The sequence below is a fragment of the Ursus americanus genome, chromosome 33, assembly GCF_024610735.1.
Source record: "Ursus americanus isolate L20-20 chromosome 33, mUrsAme1.1.p, whole genome shotgun sequence".
In the NCBI taxonomy this organism is placed as follows: domain Eukaryota; kingdom Metazoa; phylum Chordata; class Mammalia; order Carnivora; family Ursidae; genus Ursus; species Ursus americanus.
Window position 1 is genome coordinate 15801297 of NC_142159.1, and position 18291 is coordinate 15819587.

The 18291-nt window shown below is 40.5% G+C and overlaps 1 protein-coding gene across 6 annotated transcripts in view; it reads left to right on the forward strand.

Annotated features, from left to right (window-relative positions):
• Nucleotides 1-1934: 1934 nt before the first annotated feature.
• HP1BP3 (heterochromatin protein 1 binding protein 3) overlaps nt 1935-18291 on the forward strand; it is a 34477-nt gene continuing 18120 nt past the window's right edge. The window contains exons 1-7 of one of the 6 annotated variants that reach the window (XM_045782216.2): nt 1940-2086; nt 7403-7598; nt 8043-8142; nt 10742-10895; nt 12699-12858; nt 15177-15320; nt 17231-17311. In XM_045782216.2, the coding sequence (XP_045638172.1) occupies nt 7503-7598; nt 8043-8142; nt 10742-10895; nt 12699-12858; nt 15177-15320; nt 17231-17311 (735 nt within the window). In that variant the 5' untranslated portion in view covers nt 1940-2086; nt 7403-7502. Of the gene's footprint in view, nt 2087-2524; nt 2660-3283; nt 4238-7402; nt 7599-8042; nt 8143-10741; nt 10896-12698; nt 12859-15176; nt 15321-17230; nt 17312-18291 lie in introns of those variants that run through there. The other 5 variants (XM_045782219.2, XM_045782217.2, XM_045782222.2 and 2 more) reach the window with 5 other exon arrangements.

Below are 18291 nucleotides of genomic sequence, written 5' to 3' on the forward strand. Positions count from 1 at the left end.
CAATGAATTCTCAATGATCTGCGAGACTTGTATGTTAGCTCTCCTTGGCATTAGCACTTTAAAAGTGCTATAGAAGAGAGTGAAGCTTAAACCAAAGTAATGAATTTCTGAATGTGGGAACTTCAAGTGCTCTAATACCAGTTTAAGAGAGCTCTGTGAGCACAGGGGTCTTCCAAGGCTCTGACGGTAATCTCCCTACACTCCGTAAGAGCTCACCTGCTCCTAAACTTGCCAAGGTGTGTGCTCCTTCCAGCTCAAACCAAACAGCCGTAAAAGCTTAACTAATTAGTACAAAATTCATCGTGTAACTCTTTGACAAATACAACTGAATAATATTTTTACAGTATAGCTCAAAGAAAGCCAAGTGAGATAAGCTATAAGACCATACCCCCATGGAGTCTTAACTCAGATGGAGCTAAGTGTAAAAATCAAAACCAGCCAGGAGGTTACATTTAGCAGGCGTAAAATGCCTCAACCAATATATATGTACAGTAAAAAATTTAAAATCCCTTTGTAAGTAGAAAACTTAAAACTTTGGACTTCAGCAAGTGTAGCCTTAGTGCATGGTTTGCGTGTGCACCCTTGAGGAAGAATTTAAAGGTTTTCCCTTCTTGGGTATACATGTTGTAAACAATAGAATAAAGGGGTGTGTGTGTGTGTGTGTGTTAAGCAAAAGTCTGTGGAGGAGAAATCTAGTTTGCTCTTAACTAGGTCAGCTTCTTGCATAAGATGGGGCTAAAGACATTTTAGATGAACAAAGGTAAGATGTTTTAAGTATATGAATACATAAAAATGAAATAGAGTCCGTAAACAGGGTTACAAAGGACAGAAAGGTTGATAAAGAACAAAGGAATTGAGCAGGACAAAGAAATGGCACAAAATGACTGAAACCCCTTATGAACAGGTTGAATATGACGACAGAGTGCCAGAGCATTGGTAATGCCATCAGTGAGTAGTTTTGGGTGGTGGTTGTTAAATTTTATACAGCTCATTTTGCAACTGATGGAGTGAGTGGATGGTTATGACTGGGAAAGCTGGTGAGATAGTTAAAATGCTAATTATACAGCCTAAGGACTGGGCTAGCAAGTACTTAAATGGTTTCATAATAAATCTTTAGAATGATTAGCACATGCATTTGAGTATTGGCCACATTGCTGCGAGCCTCGGGGTAATTCTAGTGTTTATCATTTCCCTATATTCATTACTGGCACTACCTATCCCACCATGAAACACCTACTAAACCTTGGCTTTGAAAAGTTATATTTTTCAACAGTATGTACATTGCCTAAGTCCGCTGATACCAAAGTAATATGACAATTCAAAAGTAATTCCCTCTTTCCTGGTGCCAGGGTTTACTTTTTGAGAACCCTTCTTGCGTATGCAGATTAGGAGGCCAAAGAAGAAGATCCTTTCATAGATTAGAAAAGCAACTTTTCCGGTTCTTTTCCTGAGTCACTTCTCTGCTCTGTACTGTCGGATACTTAGGAACGAATGTGAAGTACCGAATTTACCGCTATCTGGTTGTTCAATTCTTCCACGGTCATCAAAGAAAGGCAGTTTGTTCTTGTGCTGTGGCTAAATTGAGAAGCAGGAGATGCCAGCCCCTCTAAAGGCAGACGGTTCTCCAAAGCAGAGACCCGGTTAAGACCAGGGACCGAACTAGAGGGTAGCGAAAGGGAAGGGAGTGAAACGAGCGCTCCTCCGAGGAAAACGAAACTGCACCCAAGCTAACGGGCATCACCTGGCAGTGCCCAGGGGAAGCGTGGGCGGATGCAGGGCCCCCTCCCGGACGTCCTCCCGTCCCGGAGCGCCCTCTCGCGTCCTCGCACACCCGGCCGGGGAGGCAAGTCGCGCGCGTTCCCTCGGCTCCCGCGGGCTGGGGGCGCGGGCGCGCGCGGGGGCGGGGCCGGTGCGGGAGTGCGGGTGCGCGCGCGCGCGCGCGCGCGGGGCCGCGGGCAGGGGGGCGGGGCGGCAGAGCTCGGCGGCTGGGCCTGGAGGACAGCGGCGGCGGAGACGACAAGCGGCAGCGGGAGCGGCGCCGAGAGGCCGTACAGAACGCGGGCGCCAGGAAGGGGGGAGCGCAGAGGTAACGCAGGACGAACAGGCGGGCGGGGAGTGGGCGCGGGCTCGCTGGACCCCGAAGGCCAGTGGCCGAGGCCGCTGGCCCGGGGCGCCGACGCCGCTCCCAGAGTGGAGGGGGCGGGGCGCTTGGGTCCCCGGAGGTGGTGCCTTTTGTCTTCCTCTCCCTGCCGCTCCGCCCTCCCTCCCCTCTCCCCTGCGACCTAGCCCCCTGCCCCTCTCGTTGACGCCTCCTCCGGGGCCCTCTGGCGCGCGCGCTCCCGCCCTTGTTTTGTTTGGACTTTGGGGGAGGTGGGGGTGGCCTTTCCCTGGTCCAGGGCCCTGCGTCTCAGCGCGCCTGCTCCAGCGTCCTCCCGCTGCGCTCCGATTGGCTGAGGTCTTGCGCATGCTCCCGAGGTTGCGGCGGACCCCGCCGCCGCCCCCGCCCTCCCCTCCCCCTCCACCTTCCCCTCCCCCTCCGCCCCACTCCCTCAGAGGTTTTCGGAGCGGGTTCGAAAGATGCCGGCGGCGGTGACTGGCTGCGGCGGGCCCGCCCCCCGGCTTCTCCGCCCCCGCCGCCGCCATTACGGAGCTCCCAGTGGTGAGTGCGGGGAGCGCTAGTGCTCGCGATCCGCCGCTTCTTGTGTCGCGCGGGCGACCGCTGCCGGGGTCGTGGCGTCGGCCTCGGCCTCGTGCATCCCCGAACGCGAGACCCGCGCCCCGAGCCGCCGGCCGCGCGGAGCCCGCGCCGCAGCTCCTCGGTGTCCGCCGCCGCTGAGCCCTCTCGTCATCTGCCGCGCTGTCTTCCTCTTGGCCCCGCGCTCCCCCGCCTCTGCTCGCGCCCCGCACCGACCGCTCCCTGCCTCTTTGTCTCGGCTGCTATGTTCCCCCTGTCTCTCAGCGGTCTGGGCTGGCGTGTCCGAGCTGCTGCTGCTGCTCCTGCGATGCGGGCTTGAGCTTTCGTTTTCCCGTCTGGCAGGCCCAGAGCTTGTTACTCACCGCACCTGAGAAGGTGTGGTTTTAATTTAAAAAGTCGAACTCGTGAATATGAGCGTTTGTCAAGAGGTGGAGGCAGGAGTGCTGAAGTGAGAGCCTCAGATCTGAGATTTGATACCGAATTGGCCACTGTCTGTGACCGAGAACGGGTCACTTAACGTTTTGGGGGGAGTATTCTCTCCTGCACGGAGGACTGGACAAGGTGAACTTGATTGCCCCTTCAGTGTACAAATTCTAAATTCTCTTTGTTGTTTATTATGCTTCCTGACTTTTCCTTACACTGAAAAGTGAGAATCCAGTTAGAGATACGTCTAGGAATTCGCCTGGGACTTGATGGGCAGCTCTCGTGTCTTAGAGTGAAATTAGACGTGACTGGTTTTATTTCTAAGATACTTTGATTTTGTTTTATCTGGCATGGGCATAAAACTTCTCCGAGCTCTTTTAAAGTTTTTATTGCTCTTCTGAAAAGGTCAGTTTAATATGTTTCAAAGTAGAAGTAACATTTTAAAGGGTTTTTTTGTTGTTTTGTTTTTTGTTTTGTGTTTGGTTTAGCTGAGTTTTTAAACTGACTTGGACGATTTGGAGCGAAAAGTTGGAGCAAGTATCCTGAACTGTTCATAGATAGATGAAAATCGTGACTGTTTAGGCAGTTAGGTTGTCATTGTCTTTCAAGGGGGGCCATGTAGTGTCCATACATACCATCTGTGCCCAAGGTAGACTCTAAATTAGGTACATACTGATTTGTTCAAGTGTAAAAGTGGGAGGGGAAGTTGCCAGCAAATTACTGGCATGCTTTTTGTGACATTAGTATTAAGTCTGTATACAGTGGAAGACTTGAGGTTGCAAACAGTTTGATATATTCTGTGCATATAGCTAATGATTTTGTAATTTATAACCTATTGCACACATTTTATGGTAAAATATGAAATAATATTACGTTCCCTAAAATGCATATCTTCGAGCTCCTACTGATTTTTGCTTTCTCATAATGTAGAGAAAAATAAAAACTCTGAAATTCTAGACTTTATCACTTTTTTTATTGCTTGCATTAAATTAAAAACAATTTAGAATTTCCTTTTACAAAGCCAACTCTTTTTATAGTTAATCTAACATTTAAAAAAAAAAACAGATTGGAGACCACAGGAAGACCACGTAGACCACAGGAAGACCACGTAAACCACAGGTAAACTCAGATTGGTCTTGGCCAAGAACCTAACTTTTTCATCTGTTCATCATCCTTTCATTTAACAAATATTTGTTGAGCACCTATTCTATGCCTTGTGTGTTCTTAGGCACCAAGTATGCATCAGTGAACCAGCTAGATAAGAGCTCTGCTGGGGAATAAGCATGGTAGCCTAAAAGTGTGATTCAAAAGTGCAGCAGCAAAAAGTTAAATTAATAGGTACATGTTGATGATAAGACAGTGTGCTAACCATCCATATAGGTTTGTTAGCTCTGTGACAAGCATATTAATTAACTCATTAGCCAACCTATTAAAAAGAAAGTATTACAGACTGAAGCTTTTAAGTTCCATGACCCTTACCAAGGAAATTCAGAGCTGAGGCAAACATTTTTATTTTAAAGTAAACCCTATGCCCAATGTGGGGTGGGAGCCCACGACCCTGAGATCAAGAGTTGCACTCTCTACGGGCTGAACCAGTCTGGTGCCTCTGAGGCAAACATTTCTTAATATTTATCCCAAATAACTTTGAGTTTCATTTTTTAAGTGTTCTTCACATACACTAAATATAGTAATAAGTACTTAATTAGATGGCATTGTTCATTTAACTTTAATCCCCCAGATTTGTCCAACACATTATGTGTTGGACACGGTTATAGGTGATGCAGATACAGGGTGAATTAAAGGTCCTAGCCCTTGTAGTGCTTATAGTGCATTTGAGAGAGATACATAATAAACACATATTTTGAGTTTCAGTTGGTATTAAATGCTAAGGAAACCCAAAGAATGAGAAGGATGGGAGGCCTTTCTGAGGGGTGTGACATTGAGCAGAAACCTGATGGAAGTGTCTAGGAAAAGAGTGTTCTAGTTTAAGAGAACAGCAAGTGCAAACACCCTGGGTCAGGGATGAGCAGAGCACAGTGCCAGCGCCAAAAGAAGGTCTTTGTGTGTGGAGTCAAGAGAGTAGACTGACTGATGGGTAGAGTAGTAGGAGGGGAGATTAGTAAAATAGGGGAATGGTAATTGGGAGGTTTTAAGCAGGAGAGTGTCAGGATTGGTATTTTTGGTGGATGCAGCCAGGAAGATTGGCCAACCAACTTTTTTTTTTTTTTTAATTCTATCCTGGGCCTACTTCTTATCTGGCCTAATTTAAACTGTCATTCTTGTCCTTGAGTTAATGATGTCTATTGTCTTTATGGACCATGTCCTTATTGGCCTGACTTTAGTTTCATCACATTGGTGTGAATAGTAGCTTCCTTTGTGTGCCCCCTCCCCTTTTAACTCGTTTTAGTTTTGAGTAATTAGTGAATATATTAGACTGGAAAGGTTTTGATACTTTTTTCAGTATTGTGTTTACAGGGAAAATGTTTTTTTCAAGATATCCTATGAACAAAGACTCCTGAAGGTTTTGTTGACTTCACAGTAGCATTTTCAACGTAGCTAGTGTTATCATGGGTTAAGAAAGATGAATCATTAGCCATATCACTTTACCAAGAATAACCTGATCGTGGTGGTGTACTTCTCTATAGGGTTCACATGTGAAAACAGCAGATTTGCTTAGTGTTTTTTTTTAATTGTTCAAGAAAATATATTCCTGTGTAAGTGCTAGTTGCATTAATGAGAAGGTTTTTGTATTCAGATTATTCCAAGATAGACTTGTAGGTTTCAGAGGCCTAAATAGTGTTCTTAAGCCCAATGTGGCCCTCTTTTCACAGATCAAAAACAATTATTTTTATTTCTGTATTTTATAATTCTTTGAAGTGAATTGCTATATGAACACTCTAGTTTTTATAACAGTTGATAATTTTAAAAATATTCATGAATATTACTAATTTCTCTTGATAAGTTTTAGAGCATCATGAATTCTTTCAGTTGCCTTTGCTTGCAGCTGATTGACAGTTCCCAAGTCTGGCATTGCTCTTGGGGTTCCCATAAAAAGATTTTCCCTGTAGGGGCGCCTGGGTGGCACAGCAGTTAAGCGTCTGCCTTCGGCTCAGGGCGTGATCCCGGCGTTCCGGGATCGAGTCCCACATCAGGCTCCTCCGCTGGGAGCCTGCTTCTTCTTCTCCCACTCCCCCTACTTGTGTTCCCTCTCTCGCTGGCTGTCTGTCTGTCAAATAAATAAATAAAATCTTTAAAAAAAAAAAAAAAGATTTTCCCTGTAAATGTGAAAGCATTCTCTGTGGGTTTTTTGGATTTATCCTAGTTGTTGTAGCTTGGGTCTATTACCTGACAAATTGAAAGTTCTTGAATTCCTAAGCAGGGTCAGAGCTTAAAGTAGAGGTTGAATGACTAGTCTGCTGTTCTCCAGCTCTTTGTTAATGTTCATTAGCACAAAGGTCTAAACAAATGATCATTTTCTTATATTTTGGAGAGATTTTTATTATAAAATGTCATTGAGTCCCAGAAGAGGGTTTTTGTTGTTGTTGTTGTTGTTGTTTTTGTTTTTTTGTTTTTTGAGGGTTTTTGTTTTTTTGTTTTTTGAGGGCAGAGAGTATTAATGATCAGGTAAATTTGAGTGACTACGTTGGTTTTATCTTTGAATGTTTAATTGTGTTCTTTCTTCTGTGCTAGTTTTTCCTACTTTAAAAATAACAAATAAGGTCTTGGAAGCATACTTCTGTTCTCCTAGGTGACGGTCTAAATTTGCTTCTCTAGGTCTGGAGGCTCTTAGAGTATCACATTCTTCAGCAGGATTTTTGCCCTTGGATTTCTTATCTAATGGAGATGAAGTCAAGGTTGCAGATAATTTTCCTGATCCGTTTGAGAACAGTTAACAACAAAAGCCTTCTCTCTTCAGTAATTGAGTAAACATTTGACTAAATTGTTCCTCAGTCTGCGTATTCTGTCCTTTCTAAATTCCTGATGGTAGCCAGAGGGGAATGGGGTTAGGTTCCTTAGGAGCTATCTTGTCCTCGTTGCCTTTGTTCATGTGGAAGGTGCAACAGCTGCTGTGGCTTGTGCGTGCGTTTGTCTTAGTGGCTGCTTTACGTGGTCTATATTTTGATGGTTGATTTTATCTTTCTGAATGATAACTGATCAAGTCATCTGTCACTTAACTATAAGTTTTATAGTTAATTTTTCCCCCTTTGGATGTGTATTAAATTTAGACATTTAGTTTAGTTTTGTTTCTGTTAATCTTCACACCAGGTCTTTTCTGTGCTTTAGGTTGACTCTTCACCACACTGAAACCATTAGGAAAAATCCTTGTGGTTAACAGCAGAGGCTTCAGAGTGTAACCTGTACTCGGGCCTAGAAATTATTTTAAATGGCGACTGATACGTCTCAAGGTGAACTCGTCCATCCTAAGGCACTCCCACTTATAGTAGGAGCTCAGCTGATCCACGCGGACAAGTTAGGTGAGGTAGGGGCTGACACATTCTTGAAGCTCACTCTTGGATCAGTCCCTGACTTCAGGCCCTGCTGGGTCCTTCTTGGTACATGTTCCTTTCCTTACTTTAGGGAGTTCTGGGTTGTGAATCTAAAAAAATCAAACATACAAAATTCTTTTCATCTTCCCTTTCCCCTCAAATTCCTGAGAAAACCTCCAACCTTCTAAGTTTATTCCGAATCAAGTATAATTACCTGTTTCCATTTGAAATTCTAGATAAAATAAAATATTTTGAGAAGTACTTCTTAAAAATTCTATTTATTACTTCAAAAAAACTTGTTGAAAGTAATTTGCATCAGATCCTGGAGTCGACTTGAAGAATTCTCCTACATCTTCTGACACCCAGTTAGGCCCCTTGAGAAAGAGAAAAGAGAATTTTCCGTATGCATGTGTGATTATGGCTGTCTCTTTTCTTAGAAGGTAGAAGATAGCACCATGCCGATTCGTCGAACTGTGAATTCTACGCGGGAAACTCCTCCCAAAAGCAAGCTTGCTGAAGGGGAGGAAGAAAAGCCAGGTAAAGTAAAGCAGTAGACAACTTAAAATGGCAAAAGTTTTTACTCCGGTTTGGAGTATCCCATAAATTCCTTTGAACTTAATGGTTCTTTTTTCAATGGCTATTTTGGGGGGGACATTGAAAGAGAGAAGTGGTACTTATGTATATGTCACTTCCAGACCAAAGTGAGCAAAGTAAGAATTGCATCTTGTCTCTAAAGAGTTTTAGAAGGCAAAAATCTCATGTTCTTGGAATTAAAAAAGAAAATAGTTGGCGAGAACAGAAACTGTCAAAGAGTAGCTTTTGGGCATACTGTCGTGGGGATGAAGGCTGTGGAAGAATGGGGAACTTGAGCCTTCAGGATGGACAGTGCGGGGTCACCCAGAAGTCATCATGAGGCTGTAAGGTAGCAAATGGGCGATCAGAGTATTGGTTTGTGTTCGGTGTTGGTGGAGAAAAGATTGTCCAGACAGAGTTGGGAACATAACGAATCAACAGAAACGCAGAACCATCAGCCTGGGTAATAGTGCTCCCTATGGCATCTCTAATCACCCCTTCTTCTTTTCTTGTTTTTCTTCTTGTGACTTTTTTCTTTCTTTCCTTATCCTTTTCCCCTTTCTCCCTTGCGTTTCATCTTTGGTTTGCCAGGGATGAGCACATAGTGCCGTCCCTGTTGTGGCTATTAGAACTAAATATTTGCTGACCAGCATAGATTAGGAATAAAAAATATGTGCACCCTGTTACCTTTATCCCTCCGTGCAGGAATATACTCTTTTTCCAGCTGAACCTGGGTTTTGTTTCAAAATACTCAGGTGAATAGCACAGCCAACTTGGGTACACGGGCCTAAGGCACTTGGAAGACAGGAAATCAGCATATGAAAAAAGGAGAGGTGTTGGTGAGGTGAAATTGGTTATTTTGTCCAGCACGGAGATAAGCCACTTGATGGCCCATCTTAAGCCACATTTGCTTAACAGTCAGCTAAAGCCACTAAATCACTCATACCAGTTTTCAGAATACATGCTGAGAGTTCGAGTATTGGAAAAGTCAACCAGGAATTTAGAAAGGGTCAGAAGTCACTTCACAAGTTCTGTGTGTAGTCTCCCATTATAGCATTTTGTATATAAAAATATTGGACTTCACTCATACTTTAAATTTTATAAATCCTGCATTTCACAGAGACAGACACAATAGTTTAATGAATTGGAAATAGTGTCTTATACATACTGCATACTCAGTGTCTTTTGAGTTACTGCACCCTTATTAATCCATCAACTATTCAGTTATTCTTGAGAAGAAAATATGAAATTGAATTTATAGCTCTGTTAGAGTAAAACCCAGTAAACGGTTTTTTTCATCCTTTTTAGAATAAGGCGGTATATAAGTAAACATAATGACTAACTACTAGTAAGTTCTTACGCACGCAGGAGTTAAATCAATGGGGCGAGGGGCAGTAAAAGATACATACGTGATTAAAAAAATACATCTTACAGTTATCTGAATCACCAGATACCATTGTTAAAATGATGTGCTAGCTTTGATACTTTGCGAAATACTTCTAGAAGCAGCAGGAGAGGCCAAAGGAGGATGGGAATCATGCTCATAGTGCAAGTGCACGTATAAAGCATTTTATACAATACCCACGATAAATCTGTGAGGTAAGATTACTAAAACTTGGAAATATCAAAGAACTTGCCCTAAGATAGCAGCCTAGAAAGTTACAAGGACTGAACTTGAATCCAGGTGTGTCTTACTCTAAAACCTCAATTTTGGCTAAACCTATATGGGAGGATTTTCAACTTACATGCAACTCTGGTTGAAGAGCATAATCTAGGATGAAATCAACAAATGATAGTTGACTGTCCTGAAATTCATAGTTTAGAATTTTAATTTGTTGAAAATTAGAAATTCCTTTAGAACTATATATATGTGTTTTGGATATAAGAAGGAAGTGGCGTTTTTTCTCTTAGAAGTTTTCATCGTGATAGTAATTTGTTCACATAATTTAAATGACCAAACTCTTCAAGCCTATACTTTTATTTTTTTGCCTAAGTTTTGCTGCTGGAGAGTCCTTTTCTTTGAAGTCCCTACTTAACCATATTTGGGGTACTGTGTTTTGTAGTAACTGCTTAAAGAGACATGCTGAGAAAAAAACAGATTAGCAACTGCAGACCTCACTGTTCCCCCTCTTGGATTTCTGCACTTGCCCCAGTCCTTTAACGTGGAAAATAGGTGTTAATTTCCTGTTACTCATTCCCTACCTAAGATTTGTCTGTTAAATTATGAAATAGCTGATTTCTTAATTATGAATCTCATCATTAATATTGCAGAGAGTGGACAAGAGATTTGATTTGAGGTAAAATGAGTTTCTCTTTCTGTATAATTGCCTGGCCCATCTCCTTTTCTCACATAATGGTCTGGATAAACAACCCACTGAATTGGCAATTTGAGTGACCTAAAGAGGGAAAGAAAACTGCAACTGATCGTCATTTGTTCGTTTTAAAATACATCTGTCAATTGGAACATTTGGCTTTTCTGTTTAATAAATTAGACTTTTACCCTTTTATTGATTTGGGCTCTAATATATCTACTTGGTGCAAATCTGCTCACCTGATTTTTTAGAACCAGACATAAGTTCAGAGGAATCTGTCTCTACTGTAGAAGAACAAGAGAATGAAACTCCACCTGCTACATCTAGTGAGACAGAGCAGCCAAAGGGAGAGCCTGAGAATGAAGAGAAGGAAGAGAACAAGTCTTCAGAGGAAACCAAAAAGGAGTAAGGAGTTATGCCTTCTTGCTATTTATAATTGAAGACTATGTAAATAGACTGTAGACCAGATTGTTTTAAGGCTTTATAACATTGGTTTATGCTAGATATTTGCTGTGTACTTGGATTTACGTTTTAGAATTATTGTTTGAAATAGGTTTGTTATGTAGTTATATGGCCTATTAGAGTTTGTAGTAGTTATCATAATAGTGGTTTGAATAACTCAAAATTCATTGCTCTTGCCTTTGGAATTTTTTTTTTGTGCTTAGAATTCATTGTGGGAGTGTCTGATATTTTAATCATTGACATAATTTCAATAAGAAATGAAACATGACTCTAAAAATCTGACCTGGGAAACGCTTCACCATTTTATTCCTGCCTCTGCCTCTGTGAGTTGTTTTTATATGCTTTGTTAGAAAACATTAATCTGTAACAGCTATTGCCAAAGTCACCTAAAACTCTGTGTATGTTTGATGACGTATTCATCAGTTGGAGGGTGACTTTGAGAATCTGAAAGTGAAATTTGCTACTGGTCATCTGTACAATGTGGTGGCAATTCTTTTTTATTTATTTTTTATTTTTCGAAGATTTTATTATTTGAGAGAGAGCGCGCGCGCACGAGGGGGAGGGGCAGAGGGAGAGGAACAAGCAGGCTCCCCGCTGAGCAGGGAGCCCTGTGTGGGACTCCATCCCAGGACCCTGGGATCATGACCTGAGCCGAAGGCCTATGCTTACCAACTGAGCCACCCAGGCACCCCAGCAATTCTTTTTTAATTTAAAGTTTTTGGTTTTGTTTTTTTTGTTTTCAGGACAACTGGTCGCGTTCTGTTCTTTTCATAGTTGGTCAGAATTGTTAGGAATTACTTTTTAAATAAAAGAATAACTTAGTAATAACAATACTTTCTGGGTGTAGTCCTCAGGGATCCTTTATAGGTTTAAGTTCTCTGGACTTTTTTTTTTTTTGGAAGGAAAAGAAATCCTGTTAACAGTTTAGCATTATTATTTATTTATTTATTTATTTATTTTTAAGATTTTATTTATTTATTCGACAGAGATAGAGACAGCCAGCGAGAGAGGGAACACAAGCAGGGGGAGTGGGAGAGGAAGAAGCAGGCTCATAGCGGAGGAGCCTGATGCGGGGCTCGATCCCATAACGCCAGGATCACGCCCTGAGCAGAAGGTAGACGCTTAACCGCTGTGCCACCCAGGCGCCCCAGTTCTCTGGACTTTTTAGCAGCTACCCTGTATTTTAGGTGCATAGAGTTGTTATTGTTTAGAATACAATTTGTGTAATGCTTTATGGCTCACAAAATTGTTTTTACAAACATAATCTCATAATTCTTGCAATAAACTTGTAAAATATTTGGCCTTATATTACTGTTTTACAGCTGAGGAGGCTGAGACTCAGGTCACCTGCCAAGGTCATATAGCTAGTAAATGTGAGAGCAAAAACCCAAACCCAGGTCTTCCAACGTCACAGCTCGAGTTCTGAGCTGTGCTAGATGACAGCTGTTGTAGTTGTTAGAATATGTTTTAAAATTCTCATTTCTTTAGTGTGCCGGCCCTTCGTACCAGTGCTAATTTATCTGACTCCTCTCTCCTACACCTAAGAGAAAACACCTTTTTGGTTCATTTATAGTATCCAATTTTTTAAAAAGATTTTATTTTGTGAAAATTTGCTCATTTCCTTGTATCACTTTAGTGTGGAAATAAAACATTAATTTTTATCCTTCCCTTGTCTATTCTTCTTTCTGACTTTATATCTCTTTCTGCAGAGTTTACTTTGCATAATAACAGTTCTTTGTTTTAAAGTGAGAAAGATCAGTCTAAAGAAAAGGAGAAGAAGGTGAAAAAAACAATACCTTCCTGGGCTACCCTTTCTGCCAGCCAGCTAGCCAGGGCCCAGAAACAAACACCGATGGCTTCCTCCCCACGTCCCAAGATGGATGCAATCCTAACTGAGGCCATTAAGGCAAGTTTTTATTACAAGCAGTTCATCTTAGATTTATTCTGTTCATTTTTGGGTTATTTGAAAATGGCATATTCCTGTCCAGACATAAGAAATCTTGTTCTGCTTCCTAAAAGATACTTAAATAGAAGAAAGCCATTGTGAAGTTCATGTTTTGTTTTTGTTTTTGTTTTTTTTAAGAAAATCACATGGTGAGCACTGTTAATTTTTTAATTCAAATTTATCATAGCAAGTATTTTTAACTTTAGATTTTGTTTTTTTTGCTAAGTTTATTGGTTAAGTATAGTATTTATTTGAACGATGAACCTGTTAATTCATTCAACAAACATTTAAGGACTAATTTCTCTGTATCTGTAACCCTGCTAAGGATATAGCAGAGAATGAAAGGAACAGGGTCATCTTTGTCCTTATGAAGTCTGATTGTGACTGAGAGTAACTGAATAGCATAGAGGATTTTTATTTTAAAAAGATACATTATCTTTAGGTCCATTTTCAAAGCTGAGTGTCTAATACTGGTAATAGCTAGCTTTCTCACCTGAGTTCTAAGAAACCCTCTTCATCATCAGAAATTTTCCTTGCACAGCTGTATGACTTTGCTGTAATCCACTGACTCCCATTAGCTTATGGGTCCTCACGTAGCTTTCTTAAAAGGTTATCTTCTAATCTGACCTTCCCTTTTTTGTTTAAGTTTTTCTGGTTACTTTTACCTTGCTATTTGCATGATAAGATGATAATCTCACCAGCTCTTCTTATCATCTCATCATGCAAATTAACAAGACACCCTCATTTTAGGGACCTTGTTGCTGGGACCTCAGTCAGAATTGGGGAAAGAGGGATAAAGACCAATGTAATCAAGGGTGGTGTACAGAGAAAAGAGCAGCCTAGTGGTCATTCGAGAATGACACATAAACTGGAAAAGATTTTGCCTTCAGACCTCTCCCTGCACTTTTTCAAGAGTGTTTCCAAGTCCTTAAAACTTTCTTGGTCTAGATAGCTTGACTGTAGTGAGATCTCTTTTCTTCGTATAGCCTTTCTTCCAGGATTTCACTTCATGACCTCTCAGCCTATATTTTGAGGAATAGGGTTACAGTGAGGTTGGAGAAGGACTAAAATTTTAAAATAGTGAAACAAAAAATTAAAACAGTACAATTAAGCGTAAAGAATAGTTTAATTCTGATTGTGCATATTTGTACAAATGAGTGCATGTGTGTGTGTGTGTTCCATGCAATGTAACAAATCATGATTTCAGACCATTGATTCCATCTCGTGAATAAACAGGAGTCCTGACGTCTACTTCCATCTCAATGTCAGTATGGTGGAGCATGGAATTGTTTTAGCATTAGAGAGTTCTTTTCTGCTCAGTGTTCTTTGTATTTTCTTAAAAGATCAGGAGTAAACTTTAATAGGTTGTAATAGATCAGAGATACTTGCTTGAAGTAGGTGAACCATATTAACACACCTTTGTTGTATGTGGTACAATTTTTGTTTATTGTCAAAGTATATAAAATAGCATTCAACCAAGTGTTTATCCAGTGAGAATGAATAAGTGCCACGTTCAGTTTATAGACATTGGCAACAAAAAATTGGTGGACTAACCCATTAGGTAGATAACAGATGCTCCTTACATGTGCTTCAAAATGAAAGCATTTGAAAAAAATTTGCCACCTTCATGACTTAATTACCTACTTAAGTCTTCCATGGGCATTAATCAAATGGAATATAGATAAATTGGATGGAAACGGAAGAGGGCATTTTAAGTCACAATCGAATGCCCTGATTGTTACCCAAAACCCTGCCTACGATTTTGTCATCCGTAAACCAGTTTTATGCCATTTATTCAGATTGTCTTTGCTTATGTTCTCTGGTGACATTCACAGAAAGCCTACAGAGAAACATTGGTCCTGGTGTGCTTAAAGCTCATTCCATAAAACGAACCAGAGCTGTAGTCCTACAACTAATAAAACGTTCTGTTTTCTTCATTTTAGTGCTAGAGAACTGTCTTTTAAATACAGAATAGAATTAAAATGGAAAAAGGTTCTTCCTTGACACACAGAATGTTGTTCCCATGTTGTATCTACTTTTTGCCTGTCTTGAGCTAAATTAAAATTATTGTTGTGAAAATACTGTATTTCTGTATTTCTCAACAGCCATGATGAGCTGAAGTTACCTGAAATGCTATTCATTCTTCCCTGCCATTTTTATCATCCTTTGTCAAGTTCACCTCCAAAATAATTTATTTTGAAACATGTGTCAGATTCTCTGTCTAATGAAAAGCAGCTAGTATAAAGTAATGTGTATGGTTTGGTAAATCTGTTTTCTAGGCATGTTTCCAGAAGAGTGGTGCATCAGTGGTTGCTATTCGAAAATACATTATCCATAAGTACCCTTCTCTGGAGCTGGAGAGAAGGGGCTACCTCCTTAAACAAGCACTGAAAAGAGAATTAAATAGAGGTGTCATCAAACAGGTATTAAACAATTATTGGGGGATAAGATCATTTCAACATGTATTAACTGTAAGTCCACAATAACATTCAGGCTTTTTGTGTCATCTTGTGTAAATTGATGATAAAATGCTTAAGCTTAACCTAGTTTTATTATTTGAGACTAGGTTTCAGAATCCGGGTGCCAGTTATCTTTGATAAGCTAATTCTTCTGGAGAGCAGAAGCATTATGATAGTGTAATTTGTTTCTAGTGTTCCTTGTACTTTTATAAATTTTATGCACGCACAGATGCATGAGCTGGGGGTGGGGGGAAGGATGGGCAAAGAGAGAGAGGGAGAAAATCTTAAGCAGACTCCAGGCTGAGTGCAGAGACCTACACAAGGCTTGAGATCATGACCTGAGCTGAAATCAAGAGTCAGATGCTTAATCAGCTGAGCCACCCAGGTACCCCATCATTGGATTTTCTTTGGGGGCCACTTAATGCTTGAGATCATGTAGTACTGAAGATGAGAGGTGGGGTTAAGGAATCATTTTATTGCAGCAGCAAAAAATTTTTCTTGTCTTGTGTTTGTTTTAAAGCCTAAGTTATGTGACTAGACTTACTACTGTTATGTATTTGTAAATAAGTTCACTTTAACTTAACAGTGTTAAAGCTTGTTAGGAGCATCAGAGAAGCCTGAGTAAATTGAGACTAGTACTAAAACCAATATTGATTTCAGGCATAAGTCCATGTTATTTTGCTTAGTACATAAAAATATTGCTTAGATTCATAAAAATTACCACGATCCCATGGTAGTGGCAAAAATGGTTCAAAGGACCTATTTAACTGCATTCCAAGAGTCCTGTTGCCTTTCTTTCATACCTTTCTGCACTATTTGATTAATACAGAATTCTGTGCCACTCAGGCATTTAAATTCTGATTAGGAACTTTCAACAAGTACTTCATTCTACAAATACATATTGTTCCTGTGTGCCAGGTGCTTGGGGACCCATCAGTGAGTAAAGCAGATTCCTGCTGTGAAGTTAACCTGTTAACAGCTTTCTCAAAATGTTGTATAACTGATATTTGTATGGCCTTTAAAACAGTCCCTGATTAAAAGGTATTATCTAACCAATGTAAATAGAACCAAAGACTTGTCCTCTATCATAGTGTATGTCAGCACAGTTTATGAGCTGGCTTCGTGGGGGCTTTTTTTGTTTTTGTTTTTGATGAAATATAGTTTATGACCTATTCTTGCCTCATAGGCTGACCTCAGTTTGATGCTTAAACAACAGTTTATAGGCTGAAAGCATTTCAGCTCGATTGCTGCATTCATAGTAGCACAAATAAAGCTAAGGTGTGGAGGACTCAGGTTAGTGCCAGTCAGCTTTAAAGTTCTATGAAAGTGCTTTGTAAACTGTGGAAATGTGGTAAGACTTAGACATACCATATGGGGTGGCTAAGAATTAATTAGATAACTCTTCCCACGTACAGTAATAATCACTAATGGGCGATCCGGGAAGTGCTATAGTTTGAGCTATAAATCTATAAACTTTTGCCAAGGAATGATCTTCCTTTCAAGGTAGAGGTTTTCTCATTTTCCCCAAGAGGTTGTCCCTTTTTCATGGTACTTTTTTAGGGGGTGGAAAGCTTGTAGACTAACCTGGTATCACAAAAGCATTCTTCTAAATTTCGTAGATGAGGAAACAACCTCAGAGGCTTTATGGGGTTGTCCAGTATTGAATGGCTAGATGGTTACCATAAATAGGATTCAATCCCAAGTCTTTCAGTCTATCCATTGTTCTTTTTTCTCTGAAGGGTTGAACAGGACTTTACATTAGTTCTTGTATCACCATGCCCTGTACTTTTCTTGGACTAGTATAAAGGTATAAATATTAATACCAGAATAATTTAAAAATATTGATTATTCCAACTAAAATTAATTTACCTTAGGTAAAAGGAAAAGGTGCTTCTGGGAGTTTTATTGTGGTCCAGAAATCAAGAAAAACACCTCAGAAATCCAGAAACAGAAAGGTAAGTCTATACCACAGTTTGAGCACTGTAAAACTATTTCTTCTACTAAAAATAGCAGCATTGACGGAGTGTTCACTGTGTGCCAGGCACTGTGCAGAGTGCAGCCTTTTCTGCTAAGGCCTAGAGAGGTCGTAAGTGATTTGCTGTCAGCCAGCTAATGAGTAGAAAATAGGCAGTGTGTAAATCCAAGCACTCCAACCCCAGAGCCCATGCACTTAACTGCCATATGTTCAATTATAGGCAACTGTATGAATTATACCACTTTTAATGAAATATCTGTTAAACTAAAAGGGGCATATGAGTACGTCTTTACCCAATATTAGACCTCAAAACTATACCCAGAGCCTTTTTCTTTTCTTTTTTGTACATACTAACATTTCTCCTCCTTGAGATACATAATTTATGGAAAGTATTTGTACAATAATAAAGTGAAATATGTAGTATTTCCTCTATGTCCGTAACTGAAATCATGACTATTCCTCTACATCTATGTTTTTGCAACTCCAAAGATTTTTGTACTTTTTTCCTAAAACTTTGAATGAAATGAACTTTTTTACAGTGCTTTTTGGTGCCGCATGATCCTTCTTGTTCTTTGTTATTTGAAGGCTAAGAGTAAACTAGGACCTTTAACTGAAATCTACCATTTCTTTTTCTTTTCTTTTTTTTTTTTTAGGAGAGGGAGGGGCAGAGGCCCAGGGAGAGGGAGGGAGAGAGACAATCTTAAGCAAGCTCCCCACCCAGTACAGAGCCCGATCTGGGGCTTGATCTCACAACCCTGAGATCATGACCTGAGCCAAAATCAGGAGTTGGATGCTTAACCAATTGAGGCACCCAGGTGCCCCTCTTTTCAATTTTTATACATACTTTAACTCTCAATTTGAAGTTCTTATCTCAAATAAGTTGCCACACAAGTGCTATTATACCCCTGTGGTATATTTATTTGAATGTGGAAAAAAGTTTTCTACAAGTTAGTTGATTTG